The sequence below is a fragment of the Poecilia latipinna genome, unplaced genomic scaffold (assembly GCF_001443285.1).
Source record: "Poecilia latipinna isolate Pla-1442-1.1 unplaced genomic scaffold, P_latipinna-1.0 Scaffold967, whole genome shotgun sequence".
Taxonomy (NCBI): Eukaryota; Metazoa; Chordata; class Actinopteri; order Cyprinodontiformes; family Poeciliidae; genus Poecilia; species Poecilia latipinna.
Genome location: NW_015113583.1, coordinates 305,434 through 320,827, shown reverse-complemented (window position 1 = coordinate 320,827; position 15,394 = coordinate 305,434). Strand labels below are relative to the sequence as shown.

Genomic DNA, 15,394 nt, shown 5'->3' with positions numbered 1-15,394 from the left:
GAAAACAGAAAAACAACCCTGTCCCACCGTTGGGTAAATAAAATGAAAAGAAAAGCAAAAGCCATGACTATTAAAATATAAAAACTTTGTATTCCACCAAATATTTTGTATATTAAATTTTCAAATAAAACAACATGCTGTGTTGCTGGCCAAATATATAGCATTCTTGGCTTCACAAAATCAGTTAAGCTACCACAATCTGGTCCCTGAACCCCGCTTTGGAGACCCCTGCTTTAACTGAATGGATATATATGGTGAACTGATGATATTTTTAAAACTCCAGTGTCGCTGATAGATTTTTAAGCTCCGTAAAACGCTTTGTGCGATTGCGCCAGTCGCTTCCGTAAACCTGTAAGTTTTTAATTCGAGATAACCAATCGTTCTCTCCTGTTTCAATTTACAGCCAATCACATCGCGGGGGCGGGACTAAGTGTAAGCTAGTTTTGCTGGGTGTTTGAGGAAGCAGCTTTTAATCTCCCACTCCGAGCCAAGACGAAAAGTCAACATGTCAGGTAACAATGCAGGTAAAAAAACAACTTTATTACATCTTTATGTCTTAAATCTGAAACTATCTAAAAAAAAACTTAACTTTTTGGTAACATTTAAAGTCATAAAAACCACGGAACTACGTTACATTTACGCTTAAAATGGGTTCCCAGATGTTTACTGTGCTGTTTGGTTTCATGTTTCAGTTAATCTCAGCATGTTGTAAAACACCAGTCACAGAAATAGCTAGTTTTTGCCGCATTTTAAAAAGAGTTTTACATGTTTTTTTTTTTCTTTCTCAGTGTGTGTTAAACAGGTTTAGGAATGTAAAACATTTTTATGAGATTTGTTTTTCCTTCCTCACCAGGAAGTGTGTCCACAGCCACAGACAGCGTGGGTGAGCAACCACTACATGAATGACCTCTTAAAAATAAAAGCAAAACTAAAATATCACATCAAATAACTTTTATTAAACTTGACTGACTTTTTATGACTTAATAAAGACAATGACATATTAGTGAATTTCACAGATTATAAAGTATTTTATCAGACTTTCAGAAGAGTTTTTATTGTGCTGAAATCATTTATGACCAAATTAAATGGATATTTTAACATACTGACAACACATACACTGCAGAAAACTGCACCTATTTATTAAAGCAGGATCTGTTTTTACTTTTTTCACTTTGAGCTAAATCTGTGCAGCCGTGCAGATCACTGTCATCTTTAACTCACTAAAACTGAAACGCTAATCCAGTAAATCCTGATTCACTGGCACTCTGTGGTGGAAGTACCTCTGTTCATTGCAACACAGGGAAAACCAAACATCTTTACAGGATAGAGGTGGAAAGCACCGGAATGTTTAGCTGTAATAAATGCTGTTCAGATGCAGTCACCCTCCTGCAGCAGGGGACGTGCAAAAACATGCATGTATATGAAAACACAACTGTTTTCTGTTTGACATTATGCTGCGTTTTTACTACAGATGTGCAAAAATCTTTGTCGATTTTCTGATAGTGTCGACAAAACACAATTTCACATTTGCAGTATGTTGATTAAATAAATGAATAAATTTTATATAAGTTCATAAAATCAAGCTGTGCCAATGACATCGTTATATATTATATATAGATGATACTATGTCTGTGCTCATGATCCTCTAACTACTTCCTGCTGTCGGCGTCTTTGTTGCTTGCACCAGTGACAACATCCGGTTGATTATGTGACGATATGAAAAAGTGTTTCAGTTGCAGTTTTGAGAAATATATCTATTTTTATTCTGCTGAAAAACCACACAATAGTGCAAAAATATTTATCGATAAATGTATTTGTTGTTTTTTTTTTAAATTGGTGTGTTTCCATTAAGCACATTTATTTTTGTAGTTTCAATTTGCACAATTTTACAGATAATGGAAACGCAGCTACTGAGTAATTGTGGGTATGGAACTGAACTCCTTCCTCAAAAATGGGACTTATGTGAAACATTTAAGTGTAAGAAAAAAAACTAAACCTTGATTACGATCAGTGACTAAATGTGTTGAGTTGCTGCAAACTGCTGATTTAGTTGAATTTGAAAGTTTCCGTCATCATTTCTGCATCCCAGCGACATTTTCTGGATTAAACCTGGTTTTAATCCTCACGTGATTCGACTTGCAGGTGAGATTGTCAAGCGAAAAAGTAAAGTTATTATCCGATTATTAAACAATTATTTTCCCATAGGGTTGAAATAATTCATTCAACAATCAATAATTGATTGATTGAATTCAAAAATACTTTATTTATCCTAAGGGAAATTAAATGCTGTAACTAATATCATCCAAGTTGATGGATGATATTAGTTACTGATGCCTACAGGACACTGTAGGCATCAGTATCCTGCCTACAGCCAGATACTGATGGCTGTAGGCAGGAAAGATCTCCTGTAGCAGTCTGTATTACAGGAGATCTGAAGAAGCCTCTGACTGAAGACATTTAAGCTTTGATTAGAAAAATTCACTGGAAACTTAACAATAATAATAATAATAATTGGAGGCGCCTTTCAAGCTACCGAAAGAGGAAAACAAGAACAGTAAAAGAGAAACTAAATAATAAAAGATATGAATAGAATCAATCGCAGCTATTGGTATAATAAATAAGATTAAAAAGAATACGTTTCTTCCTAAACCAATAAAGTTAGGATTGTTTGCTGATAATAATAATAATAATAATAGTAAAGTTGTTATATTAGCAGAGTGTTTGGGGCATTGTAGACAAAAAGAAAAACAAATTTTCACCAAAACTCACAAATTTCTAGAGCAATTGTCATATTTACAACTTGGATGCTCTCTTACTCTCTTTCTAAGAAAAAAAAAGACCAATTTTCCCAGATTAAAGGCCTAAAGTTATGATTTTAAAACTATCATTCTCTGACATTATTAAGACAGAAAGTCGCATGAAAAACCCTCTGAGATTTTAAAGTCGGATGTTTATGATTGAGCCAAGCAGCCGACCTCGTAGAAACGGGAACCACTGGAGGAAAGAGTAATAATCTAGACATTTTGGAGTATTTTTGGCCAAAAGGACTCTTGCATCATTTCATTATTTAGTTTCTTTCATGTATAATGAGCTGAATACTCCCAGAGACAGATTAAAGCCTCGCCGCCTTGCTGCAGATCTGCAGTGGTTTTGCAGCACAGACTGGGAGGCCAGCCAGCAGGGTGTGACTGGAGCCGAGGCGTGTCGACTTTTCTTTCTCTTTTTATTTTGCATTTGGAGTGTTATTAATTTAGAAATGTCTTTTCATTCTGCAGCAACTACAGAGAATTTAGCAGAGACGGATGGTTTCTACAGAAGGTAATCACTTTTTATTTTGTGTTTCTGTCAGCTGCAGATTAACAAAATGCAATTAACAATTATTTTAGCGATCAATTTATTCTATTGAATAAATTAATCAGATTTAAAAGAATTGGCTGATTTCTCTTTTAACCACTTAAGCTTATTTTATGCAACACTAGAAATGCATAAAATACAAACAAATAATTCAGCATGTGGAAACTTCAGGTCTTTCTGCTGAACTTAGCATGAACACAGTGAAAGGCTGATCTGTTATTCTGATTAAGCGATTAATGATCGAGTAGCTTAAGAGGTTTTTATCATTTTACCCGGGTAAAACTAAAACCGCCTCTAGAGGAGTTCTGTGTAGTTCCATGGAGTATTAGAGCTGCACTAAGAAAATAATAAATAAAATAATAAGAATATTTAATTCCAAGAATAAATTTGTAGTATTATGAGAATGTGATAATATTGCGACTTCATCATCATGTGTTTATGTTTATTATTTCAGTACAACTTTATTCTCATGATCTTGACTTTTATTTCTTCTTTTAATAAGGGAAAAGCTACATATTTTTGCACAGTTTTGGCTTAGTTACTGCTCTGAGTGTTGTTATTTTAGAAAATGGCCTTATGTTTAGTCTGCATTCTCCAGTTCATGATTAATTGATTGCTATATTAGTTGACAATTATTTCAATAATCATCAAAATCAATCCTATTAATCGTGCGGCCCTACTCATGTGCTGATGTTTCTTTGTGAAGCAGCCCCGTCGTTTTGGATCCTGCGGAGGAATACACGATGACCAGAAAGCGTCGCGGCGTCGCTCTCATCTTCAACCAGGAGAGTTTCTTCTGGCGCCTGGGCCTGAACCCCAGAAGCGGGACGAACGCCGACCGCCACAACTTAGAGAGGAGGTTTGTCTTCCTGAAGCAGGAAGAACCGGTCGCTCAGGTGCAGCAGCTTTATCTGAGCCCATTCTGTCTCCAGGCTGCTGGAGCTGAACTTTGATGTCAGGAGTTATGATGACTACAAACTGGTGGACGTCCTGGAAAAAATCCATGAAGGTACTGGAACCCCCGGTCTATCACAGTATTTAGTTTATTTCCTTGTTTTAAATGTAAAAGTCTTCAAAGCTGCAGTAACTTTTATTTAAAAAATGATAAAAATCGAACTTCTGCCTTCTTCAGTTCTAAGTGGAAACAACCAATTAGAACCAGGAGGCGGGTCCTCCTCAACCCCACTAGCTCTCTGCTACGTTGCAGCTAGCATAGCTTGTCATGAATGCTAATGCTAGTTAGCTTAGCCCCCAAGCGATTTTCCTGTAACGGTAAGTTGTTTCTCTACCATTATTACATTTAGCAGTATGTTCACAGTATTGATCGACAGCACTAAGCCCTTCCTCTTGGTTGTGATTGGTTGTTTTCAGTTGGATGTGGTGCCTTTCCTTAGATCAGAGAGAAGGCAGAGGGGAGTGATGTTTTCTGATAAACTTTCACAACATGGTGACGCTTTTAACACATTTTTTAAAATGAAAGTTACTGCAGCTTTAAGGATGTTTTCATACCTGATGATCCGTTAGACTTGATTTGATTGGACACCAAAGTTGCAACATTTGTTACATTTTCAGCTGGTACAGTTTGATTTCATACTGCACCAAGATCCAAACAAATTAAAAAACCTGTTCCCCTCCTGGCCTGTGGGGGCGCTGCAGCAGAAACCACATGCCTTGCGCTGTAATCCACTTCCTGCTTTTGGACCAGTCTCCGGTCCACTTGGCGCTCACATACAGAACAGAGAGCAAGATTTGTCGGCAGACCAAACGAACCGGACTTTCTAGACAAATGGACCGGAGTCCTGGTGTGAATGCATTGTGGGACAAATGAAGGAGTATTCTCTAAATGATCTTTATCTGCTGATCAAACCTTCATTTTGTTCCTCCAGCTGCCGAAGACGATCACTCAGATGCCGACTGTTTCCTGCTCGCCTTCCTTAGCCACGGCGAGAACGATCACGTCTACGCTTACGACGGCAAGATCAACATCCAGGACATCACCGCCATGTTCAGAGGAAACAAGTGCAGGAGCCTCATCGGAAAACCCAAGATCTTTATTGTGCAGGTAGAAACATCACAGTGAAGCCTCTGGGTTTAGGAAACAGCAGAAGGTCTGAAGATGATGTTTCCATGTGCGTGAAGGCGTGCCGTGGGGAGCAGCATGACGATCCCGTGACGCCCTGCGACGCCGTGGACAACGTGACAAATGAGACGGTGGTGGACGCCTGCGCCATCCACACCCTCCCTGCCGGCGCCGATTTCATCATGTGTTACTCTGTTGCTGAAGGTGAGCGGTCCGCGTTATCAGGAAACCTGTTTCCGGCGGTGATGGAGGCGATAGGTCAGTCCAACTGCAGCCCGCCATGTTTTTGTGTTCAGAAATGTTCAAAGTTGACGAGAGATTTTAAAATATGACAAGGTGGGGGTGCTGTGGTGGTACAGGGGCAAAGCACAACCCATGTATTGAGGCCTTAGTCCTCATGCCGGTGGTCGCAGGTTCGATTCCCGGCCTGGCGACATTTGCCGCATGTCTTCCCCCTCAATCATAACCCTCCTTCCTGTCAAACTACTTTCAAATAAAGGCCACTAGAGCCAAAAAAAAAACAAATAAAAATAACTATGACAAGGTAGTTATGTGCTATTGGAAGAAATTGTTAACACTTTTAATGAGCCAGTGGATCTTAAAACAAGCTATGTAATGTAAAATGAACTAAAAGAAATGTTGCCTAAAATGATGAGTCAAAGTGTAACTAACCCCCCTGTGAAAGCATAAGCCCCGCCCCCTAAGCAAATGTAGAAAATTCCAAAGTGGGCGGAGCCAAGAGGCACTGAGGGGCGTGGTCAGGTTTGACGATGATGTGGTCAGAGGTGAGTGAGGCTGTGGTCAGGTCAAAAGTAGCACTGCTGCTTTCTTACAGACCCGTTGAATATTATTGTTTACATTAGGAAATTTTGCACATGCGCACAACGCTGGAGGGCAGAAAAGCGATTCTTTTACTCGCCATCCGTAGCCATGCTGCTGGGGTACAGTAATCACATTAACTACATGACACCTGGAGATGTAGGTATTATTAATGCAGTGTGCTAGAGGGAAAAATAACGCAGAAAAACCGTCGATACCAACACTTTCTGTGTTAGGCGTGCTACAGACAGACCCGTCGCCATAGTAACTGACAACAATGTGGCAAATGTATCATAATTGAACACAGATATTTCCAACATAAATATCAGAACATTCAGTCCGTTACAGTTTTATGTTTTCAGGGTTGATGTTTATTTTGTGATTATTAATAAGTGATTGGTGTGGTATATTAGCTATCGCTATATTAGCTAATCTATGTTAGCTAGCTACCCCAGTGATGGCTGATTAAACATCTGGTCTACTGATGATCTGTCAGAGTTCATGTGTGTGTCGCCTTTTTTTGTTCAACTAAACCGAAACACAGAGAAATCTACATCAAATCCATGTTACGGTTGTTAAAGTCAAGCTAGCAAAACTGACCCACTTTCCTGTCTCACTATTATTTTTTCCTGACCTTGTTATATCTAGATGTTGTTGATAATTAGTAGCAAAGCACTGTGTCCCTTTGTCTTTTATATATCATGCTGACATTTAAGATTTAGCTTGCTATTTTGATCATTTGACAGCTAAAACCAATACTAGTCATCGTTGGTGAGCAGCTAGTTCCCCTCCAGCATGGAGATGGGGTTGGGATCTTGCGCATCTTATGCTGCAAAAGTCTATTTACTTTGTTGGTATATGTTTCTATAACCATACCCTGTAGTAGGCCTCTCATGTTTGCTGCTTTGGTTTTCAGGTTTCTACTCCCACAGAGAGACCATCAACGGCTCGTGGTACATCCAGGATCTGTGTGAGTTACTCCGGAAGTACGGCAGCTCGCTGGAGTTCACAGAGCTGCTCACGCTGGTCAATAGAAAGGTCTCGATGCGCGAAGTCGGGAACTGCAAGGACCTCAGCGCAATTGGCAAAAAACAGGTACCATGCTTCGCTTCGATGCTCACCAAGAAGCTCTACTTCCGGCCGAAGAAATGATCAACGGTTCGATTGGTTGGTTTAAATCTGAGCCTTTGAATCTCAGCTGGTACAGCTGATCCGCTCCGCAAAGATGAGAAAAAGAATAGTTGTTTTGTTTCTTTTTAAGTGTTGAAAACATTCCTGGCAGATCATTTGCACAGAGAAGCCTTCTGCTCATAAATCACTGTATCTGATAAAGTTGAAACTATCAGGGAGTTTTTAATCTTAGTCTTTAAATTTTTTCATAGTTGGGGTGTGCTGTGGTGGCGTAGGGGTTCAGAACAACCCACATTGGAGGCCTCAGTCCTCGACGCAGCTGTCGCAGGTTCGATTTCTGGCCTTAGCGACCCTTGCTGCATGTCTTCCCCCTTTCTCATTACCCACTTTCCTGTCAATTAACTATCAATTAAAGGTCACTAGAGCCAAAAAAAAAAGATTTTCGTAATTGATCTTGATTGGTGAGTAGCAGCATAATATTCAGAAATAATTCAGGGGTTTTCTAATCTCAGGTATCTCCTCAGAGGCGCCATTGATCCAGGCTGCCTACTGGACCCATCATGCAAAATTCACTTTTTGCACATTTTTATACTTCCATTTGGGTTTCCATTTGGCACCAAAGTGCCTAAAACACTCAGACAGTTTTGGCAATAAGTTGATGTCTTTTGGTGTCTGTAAAATGACGTGTTTTGAATGTAACATCACAAGTTAGCAGGCACTGTGGCTGTTGGGTCTTATCCAGTTTTTGGTTCGTCTCTCAATGCAGGTTTGCACTCAAACTGTCAACAAACGCTAACATGAAAACCTCAAAATGTTTGTTTCTTAAAGCTGTACAAGGGAATTAAATCACTATGAACTGTCTTAACAATCATGTATTTCTGTGTTTATGAGCTGTGAAAAAATAAAAACATTTTTAAAGCCATAAAAATGTTTTGTAATTTATTCTGAATTTGGAATGGAGGAAAAGTGGTAAATCCAGTTTTATGGAGCAAATTTGTTTCTTATTTTTGCAAAAATGGGCAATGATACAAAAAGTGTTTCTAACTTTTCTTGACCCCTGGAGTTAAAGATCAAGAAAAATAAAGGCAGAGATAAACATGAAGCTTAAAGTGGTTTATTAATCACAGAGGTTTACATCGCAGAGTGACAGCTTCTTAAAAATCTTTTTCTGATTTCTTCATTGAAATGTAATTTTTCAAACAGCCAGGAAGAAACATGCATTTTATTTAGACCAGAGATCTCATTCTCGCGGCCCGCGGGCCAATGTCTCGTGGCTCCACCGTGATATGAAAGTAGTGCGGCCCACAGGGTGAGGGGCCTCTGGAGGAAGTCTGGCCCGCTGGTCCTCGTCATGGCTGACATTCGGTGCCAAGCTACACCGACTTCATGCACACTACGCTTGTAACAATGGTGCGGCGGGTGATGGACCGGTCCGGTACCAGTTTCCCTTCCCTACAGTCGCCATTCCGGTACTTTCTACCATTAACAAATGCCAGGATCAAACGCAGAGAAAGGAGACTGGCTGCTTGAAGCGGTGATGACGTCACGCATCGAGACGTTCTCCATACGTTGCTAGCTGGCTAAAGACTAATGTGAAACTTAGAACAAGAGCGACGCCAAGTGGAGTAAACAAAATTTTGTCACACCCTCATCATGTCTTTGTCAGTCCAAAGCCTGCAGTTCACGTATTGGATAAATAATTAAATGTTGATGAAATTTGAGGATATTTTTAAAATGTTTTTTGTGGAATCAGCCTCACCCAGACTCTGCCTCCAGCAGCCCCCGGGTAAATTGAGTTGGAGACCCCTGATTTAGAGAGTCATTTATTCTGGATTTATCTCCAGTTTTTCTGAAAGGCTTAAGTCTTCAAAGCATTGATCTGATGCGATCGATGTGGACTCAGCCGATCTAACCGATAAGTTGGAGATTGTCTCCATCAGAGTCTGGATCACAAACTGGGTGGCGACGTTTCAGACACCTCTGAGGATGGATAGCAAATCTCAGAAAGTGACCTTGGACCTTCTCAAGGTGGATGCAGAGCGCCCCGCCGAACCGCTCGTACTGAGATACGGCCCGGTTCATGTCGGCGATACAGGTCCAGTGTGTGTTATGATCCTTAGCTACGCACCACTTGGAATGGTCCACTTTAGGCTTCCACATCCACCGGTTACCCACTGCTATGTCTTCAACATTAATGACTGAAATGTCAGTGGAACAGTAGGAGAGGGACCGTTTGGGCTGGCAGCCCCATGTCTGGGCGTAGACGTCGCTCCTGATGTCCTTGGCGATACTTAGGTAGAGATCTCCAACTGGAAGAAGAGGAGGCAGCTTGTTAGGGTCCATTTAAGTTGGTTTCCCTCTTTGGTGAGTTCGTTGTGTAGATGTGAACAGAGAAATCAGAAAAAATCAACCACACAGAGATCTTGATCCTATGCGTTAAAACACTTTTCTGTAGCAAGGTATGTTGCATTGTGGGATATGGACATCTCAAATGTGGAGCAAACTTCCAGAAAACTGCAAAACAGCTGAAACGCTGACTTCCTAGACGAATAGAATAAATAAACCAATGAAAATCTGTGATACGTTCAGGACATCTTCTCAAAACCTATTTGATAAAAGTTCTCTGATAATTTAGCCAATAAATAGACTGAACATCCTCCAGGTTCTGGTTCTGTTGGAGTTTTAACCAGAGAATATTAAAGAACAACGAGAAGAGGACGATACTTACCCTCTTCATCTGCATTGGCTTGTTTAGCAAAGACTTTAAAGCCTTGGTTCCTGTTGGACGTCAACAATGAGACCTCAACCTTATCAGGGATGTACGGAGAGCCTTCTGTCCATTTCACAACATTTTTTAGTTCCTCGTGAAAATCATCTGGGATATAATGTTCAAATGGAAACGCATTGATGTACTGCAGATGTGTTCCTGCAAACATTAAACAACATATTATTAAAGATAATTAATCAGCAATAAATCCTACAGCATGCTGTCTGAACTCAGACCTATTGTAGTGAACTGGTTGTAGTTGAACGTCACACAGATAAATGTCTGAGCGTGTTTATTGCCGCTGTTTGGCCAGAAGTTGTTCTGGTCCCTTCTGAAGGGGAACCGAGGGGTGCTGTGTAAGATCCAGACTCCTGTACCGGTTCTGTCCACCATCACGAGTCCTGTGGTTAAAAACAAACATGACTTTCATTATCACACAGAATGGGAAATGAAACACATCCTGTGACATCAAACATCACATGGGTCAAAGGTCAGGAATTCTCAAATATGAAAATAAATTAAACTGTTTCAGAAAAACAGATGAAGCAAAAATGGGTTTGATTTCTTGAAAGACTTAAGACTCGGCCTTGGAGTTGGTATAAACGACCTAAAATCTGGGAGTAGTGATGAACTCTGACTTGAACCTTCACAGCAACATTAAGATGGTTACAAAGTCGGCCTGAAGGACACTTACAGGATTAAAGGACTAATGTCTCAGTGAGATCTACAGAAACTCATCCAGGTGTTAATCTGCAGGCGAGTCTTCACAGGTCTGCCTAAAAAAATCAATCCTCCTGCTGATCCAGAACGCTGCTGCTGGCGCTCTGACTAAAACGAGGAGGATAGAGAACATCACCCAGTTCTAAAGTCCTTCCACTGAGAAAATAGACTTTAAAATACTTCTGGTTCTGGTTCTGTCTGCTCTGCATCCCCAGAACCAGAAGTAAACCTGGAGAAGCAGCATTCAGCTTCTATGCTCCTACAATCTAGAACAAACTTCCAAAATAATATTTATTGATCCTTTCATTGATCAAACAGTGGGAAAAAAAATAGTAAAATTAGCAATCCTGACAATATAGATAACCCTCAGGTTGTTATTCTCATCCAACGAAAGCAGAGCGCCTCCCATGATGGCTGCAGCCTCAGGGACCGTCTGCTCATGTCTTATGTTGTTCTTTGGACGGGCTGTACATCGCACTTCTGTTCAATGGCAATAAAGACCGATTCTGATTAAATATCATCTATCAGAATTTATTGTGACAAAAAATAAATCAAAATTCTTGTCATGGTAAGAAATTTACCACAATAAAAAATAAACGATACGATAAATGCCCGACCCCACTGTGAAGCACTTTGAACTGCATTGTTGCTGAAATGTGATATAAACTTGGACAGGAAGCCACCATCCTGATCAGATGCATTAACTAACCGCTCTTCATCAATATGGCCACTGCTGTATTAGCTGAAAGGTGTGGAAAGATATGAGCAATAATCCTGGCGCCCATCAACATTAAAACGATGAAATGCTTCCTCTACCTTTGCTGTGGCCAAACCTCTTTGGATCGGCGCCACATCCTGGCGGCTGATCACTGTAGCTGATGAACCCGAAGGTCTCCTCCTGCAAACACAACCTTCATCATTCAGAGTTTACAGGCTGCAACGTTTCTGCTCAGGCACTGAGGATTAAATACTTAAAATAGCACAATTTACTACTCATCCGGCAGAAACAAGTCGACAGCCATTTAATGCTGCTTTTGATCCTAAATGCTTGACCCAATCTGAAACTAAATGATTGTATGCTCCAGGCTTTTGAAAACTTTCTTCTGACTCATCGTATAATATGAACTCTGCAGCTCCAGGTAGCTAGTTACGTGGATCGCCTCGATGCGGGTAAATCCTCAAGATTATAAGAGAAGTCTCTTTTTTTACCGAGATAATACGGATCATATCCTAAATATACGCATATTTTTTTTAGATACCTCGGCTGTTCCAGCCGATTTAGGGCATTAGCTGCTGTTGTGATCAACATTGCTTTGTTTTGAACCGGAGAAATCCCCTTCCGGCCCTCCATCTGAATTTTGCGCGTCATCCGGGTCATGTGTCTGAAATCTTAATTGAATAAAAATGCTGCAGATCTTTTATTTAATATTAGAAATACATTAATAGATGTAAATAAACAGTTTAATTCCTTTTTTAGATAAGAAAAATACATTTTGTTGCATATGATGCAATAATGTGACATTATTTCATGTATGCTAACCAGGTGAAGCTAAAGCTATGTAGCTTGAGTTCTGAGTAGAACATATTGATAAACAATTTTAAATCTAACCCAATCAGTCTTAGCTCACCAGGCACTGATGATCGGTTATGATTATCAAATGTCTGTCTCAGAACGTGGAACGTTCTGAAAAGGGAAAATCAGGGAAAAAATGGTGGCATGTGAACTAGGCGGGCAAACCAGCATGCAGAAGCTTTATCTGATGGTTCGATAGATAAAGCAGAAGCTTTACCTGACGGTTCGATCGATAAAGCAGAAGCTTTACCTGACGGTTCGATCGATAAAGCAGAAGCTTTACCTGACGGTTCGATAGATAAAGCAGAAGCTTTATCTGACGGTTCGATAGATAAAAGGCCCCGCCCACCGGGCCGCAGTGAAACTATGAACCATTGGTTGGGGACCAGTGATCTACAGAATATTACTATGAGCTATAGAGCATGTTAGGGCTGCAGCTACCAATTAGTTTAGTAACAATTATTCTGATGATTAATCAAAAAAAAAAAAAAAACTGGAATTTTTTTTTTTTAACTACTTAATATTTTTTTTTACAATATTGAAAATAGATTAAAACATTAAATTTCCTTTTTAGATAAGAAAAAAATAATTTGATTACTTATAATACCACAGTATAGTGTATCACAGTTCTGAGTAAAACAAAAGTATAAAGATGATTTTTAAATCTTAAATGCAAAGCATGAAAATTCTTTGTACAGTTTTGTCTTAATTTCTGCTCTGAATGTTTTGTTTTTCCAGTAAGTGGCCTTTTTTGAGTTTCCAGTTAACAATTAATCGATTCCTAAATTAACTGATGATTATTTCAACAATCAATTAATCATGATTAATCGTTTCAACCCTGGAACACGTATGTGGATTGTAGAAAATGGATGTGAAGAGCAGACGGTACCATGTTTCTAATGGGTCTAAAGAGAGGCCTCAGCGTATTTCCCAGAACGCCGTTCGGGCTGTTGATGTTGCTCAACTCCTCGTTCCTGCCACTCGAGTCGATGTAGAAATACTCCGTTCCAGTGGTGGAGCCACTGGAAATGTGGTCCATTCTGGGGATCTTATATAAAATGTACCTGATGAAGAATAATAAAAAACTAACTATTTTTCAAAACAATCAAGTTGACTTTATCCATCTTAGATTTGGGTTTATTGTGAATTCATGACCATGGTGTTACCATGGCGATTCATTCTGAGCCTGTTTCCAGTCCAGCCTCTAACAAATTGTTGCTCTTTGATTAACAGAGATGTTGGGTATTTTCTCACCAGTCCACCTCGGCATTGAGGTCGTTTTTGCAGGTCACTGATCCGTGAGATCCCCAGCAGAGGAGCCCAAAAACCAGCAAGAAGCTCCACATCTCTCACTGAAACACACAGGAAGTTCCAGCGTTGCAATTATTCAGTCAAATTTTTAACATGTTTTCACTTAATTTCTGCTTTGAGTTATTTTCCTCTGTCAGTCATTCTGTAAGGTCCGGATTAAAACAGTTTGCCTGGATTAATGCCATATCCTCCATATATAGTTCACAGACTGAACACTATTATGTTCACAGTAACTGAAATTTTAAAATAGTTTTAGAAGTGACTTACGGTCATAAAGGACCCAGAGGTTTCAGCGCTGCGCCGGTTTCTCTCTGCTCCTGAGTTCAGCTCTTGTTGCTTTTATTCCCCTCTGGGTCCTTGACCCAGTTTTTCTGGGCTCACAGTCACGTCCAAAAAGGCTGAAAACAGGATTTTTTATTGAATCTTTCTAATCAGGATGAACTTTGCCTTTATGTACTGAACCAAAGTTCTGCTGCGTTTTAATAAAACCTGATCAGAAACTGATATAAAACTGATTTTTGTGTAATGAAAGTCTTGAAGTTTTGCTCCTGAAATGTCTGAACCTTTTGTTTGCATCTCGTATAAAACGTTTCCATCAACCTGACGGTGCTTTTCACCTTAAGACTGCTTGGACAGATCCGCTCTGTATCTCTGGAACGAACAGCAGAAGTTGGTAAACCAGCGGCGCCGACCGGGACGCAACGCTTCCCCGTTCTACCCACTCTTCAGTCCTGGGATCCACAATGTCAAAGGTCATCAATTAATTCATCTCATGACCCTAAATCTACTTTAAGCAACCAGGGTTCAAAATCTCCACCCTGCCCAGGACTGCATGATATGAGAAAATGATGCAGTGGCAAAGATAAAGAAAATCATTTCAAGAATAAAGTTATATTGTCAGAAAAAAGTCATACAACAATAAAGTCATTATATTACCAGAATTAAGTCATAATAATTATAATAAAATGATATTACCGGCATAAAGCCTCAATAAAATGAGAATAAAATTGTAATAATCTGAGAATAAAGTTAATATTACCAAAATAAAGTTGGAATATTAGAATGAAGAATTAATTTTATGAAAACTACAATGAAAAATAATTTTAAAAAAGAAGAATGGTGATCATTTTGTCAAGTTATACTGTGGTATTGGTTTTACATTTAAGAAATAAAAAATAATCTTTGAGCATGTAAAACATAATAAAACTTGGAATATATTAACCAATAATTATTGACTCCAAACCAGTTCTGGGTTTTTCATTATAATTTAGCTTTATTTTGTTGTGACTTTTGTCTAATTTTGTTACTTTTAATTAGTTTTTAGATTTTGTTTGCTAATCTACTAAATATTTAGTTTTTATTAGTTGTAGTTTTAATTTTTCATACTTTGGTAATTTTTTACATGCAGAATTCAAAAATATCAAAATATTACGATTATTTATACATTGATTTTGTAAAGAATACTCCACAGAAGATACAATTTTCAAAAAATGTATATATTTATTTAACCAACTGGTGTTTTCTCTTGCTGCCGCCATTTAGCCACCAGGGGGCGTATGGAGCGCCGTAATTTGCCGACAGCTGACGTAAACTGCTTGTGTTGGGACAAAAAAATCCATTTCACATAATTTCAAAGGAT

The 15,394-nt window shown here is 39.2% G+C and overlaps 2 protein-coding genes across 4 annotated transcripts; one reads left to right on the top strand and one right to left on the bottom strand.

Moving 5' to 3' along the window:
- The first annotated feature begins 417 nt into the window (after positions 1-417).
- On the top strand, positions 418-7,488 carry LOC106958177 (caspase-6). 2 transcript variants are annotated; one of them, XM_015049957.1, is made up of 8 exons: positions 418-524; positions 854-883; positions 3,276-3,318; positions 4,064-4,213; positions 4,287-4,363; positions 5,241-5,416; positions 5,494-5,638; positions 7,170-7,488. In XM_015049957.1, the coding sequence occupies exons 1-8, from the start codon at positions 506-508 to the stop codon at positions 7,403-7,405; spliced, it is 876 nt and encodes a 291-aa protein (XP_014905443.1). In that variant the 5' UTR covers positions 418-505; the 3' UTR covers positions 7,406-7,488. The 2 variants fall into 2 exon arrangements, with proteins under 2 accessions (XP_014905443.1, XP_014905442.1); XM_015049956.1 differs by having other exon boundaries at positions 4,061-4,213.
- A 994-nt stretch (positions 7,489-8,482) lies between these two features.
- LOC106958156 (deoxyribonuclease-2-beta-like) lies at positions 8,483-14,126 on the bottom strand. 2 transcript variants are annotated; one of them, XM_015049935.1, is made up of 8 exons: positions 14,023-14,126; positions 13,699-13,796; positions 13,333-13,508; positions 13,141-13,145; positions 11,688-11,763; positions 10,388-10,552; positions 10,113-10,310; positions 8,483-9,693 (listed from the first exon to the last, which is right to left on the bottom strand). In XM_015049935.1, exons 2-8 carry the CDS (start codon positions 13,788-13,790, stop codon positions 9,293-9,295), a joined length of 1,113 nt encoding a protein of 370 aa, XP_014905421.1. In that variant the 5' UTR covers positions 13,791-13,796; positions 14,023-14,126; the 3' UTR covers positions 8,483-9,292. The 2 variants fall into 2 exon arrangements, with proteins under 2 accessions (XP_014905421.1, XP_014905420.1); XM_015049934.1 differs by lacking the exon at positions 13,141-13,145 and having other exon boundaries at positions 11,688-11,769; positions 13,334-13,508.
- Positions 14,127-15,394: the final 1,268 nt, after the last annotated feature.

Excerpts from the sequence above, each read along its gene's own strand:
- LOC106958177 (XM_015049956.1), top strand. Across the intron at positions 884-3,275 it reads CACAGCCACAGACAGCGTGG|CAACTACAGAGAATTTAGCA; the intron begins GTGAGCAACCAC and ends TTCATTCTGCAG. Across the intron at positions 3,319-4,060 it reads ACGGATGGTTTCTACAGAAG|CAGCCCCGTCGTTTTGGATC; the intron begins GTAATCACTTTT and ends TTCTTTGTGAAG.
- LOC106958156 (XM_015049935.1), bottom strand. The coding sequence starts at position 13,790 with ATGTGGAGCTTCTTGCTGGTTTTTGGGCTCCTCTGCTGGGGATCTCAC. Across the intron at positions 10,553-11,687 it reads GAGGTTTGGCCACAGCAAAG|GACTCGTGATGGTGGACAGA; the intron begins GTAGAGGAAGCA and ends TTTTAACCACAG. Across the intron at positions 9,694-10,112 it reads AGCCAATGCAGATGAAGAGG|TTGGAGATCTCTACCTAAGT; the intron begins GTAAGTATCGTC and ends CTCTTCTTCCAG.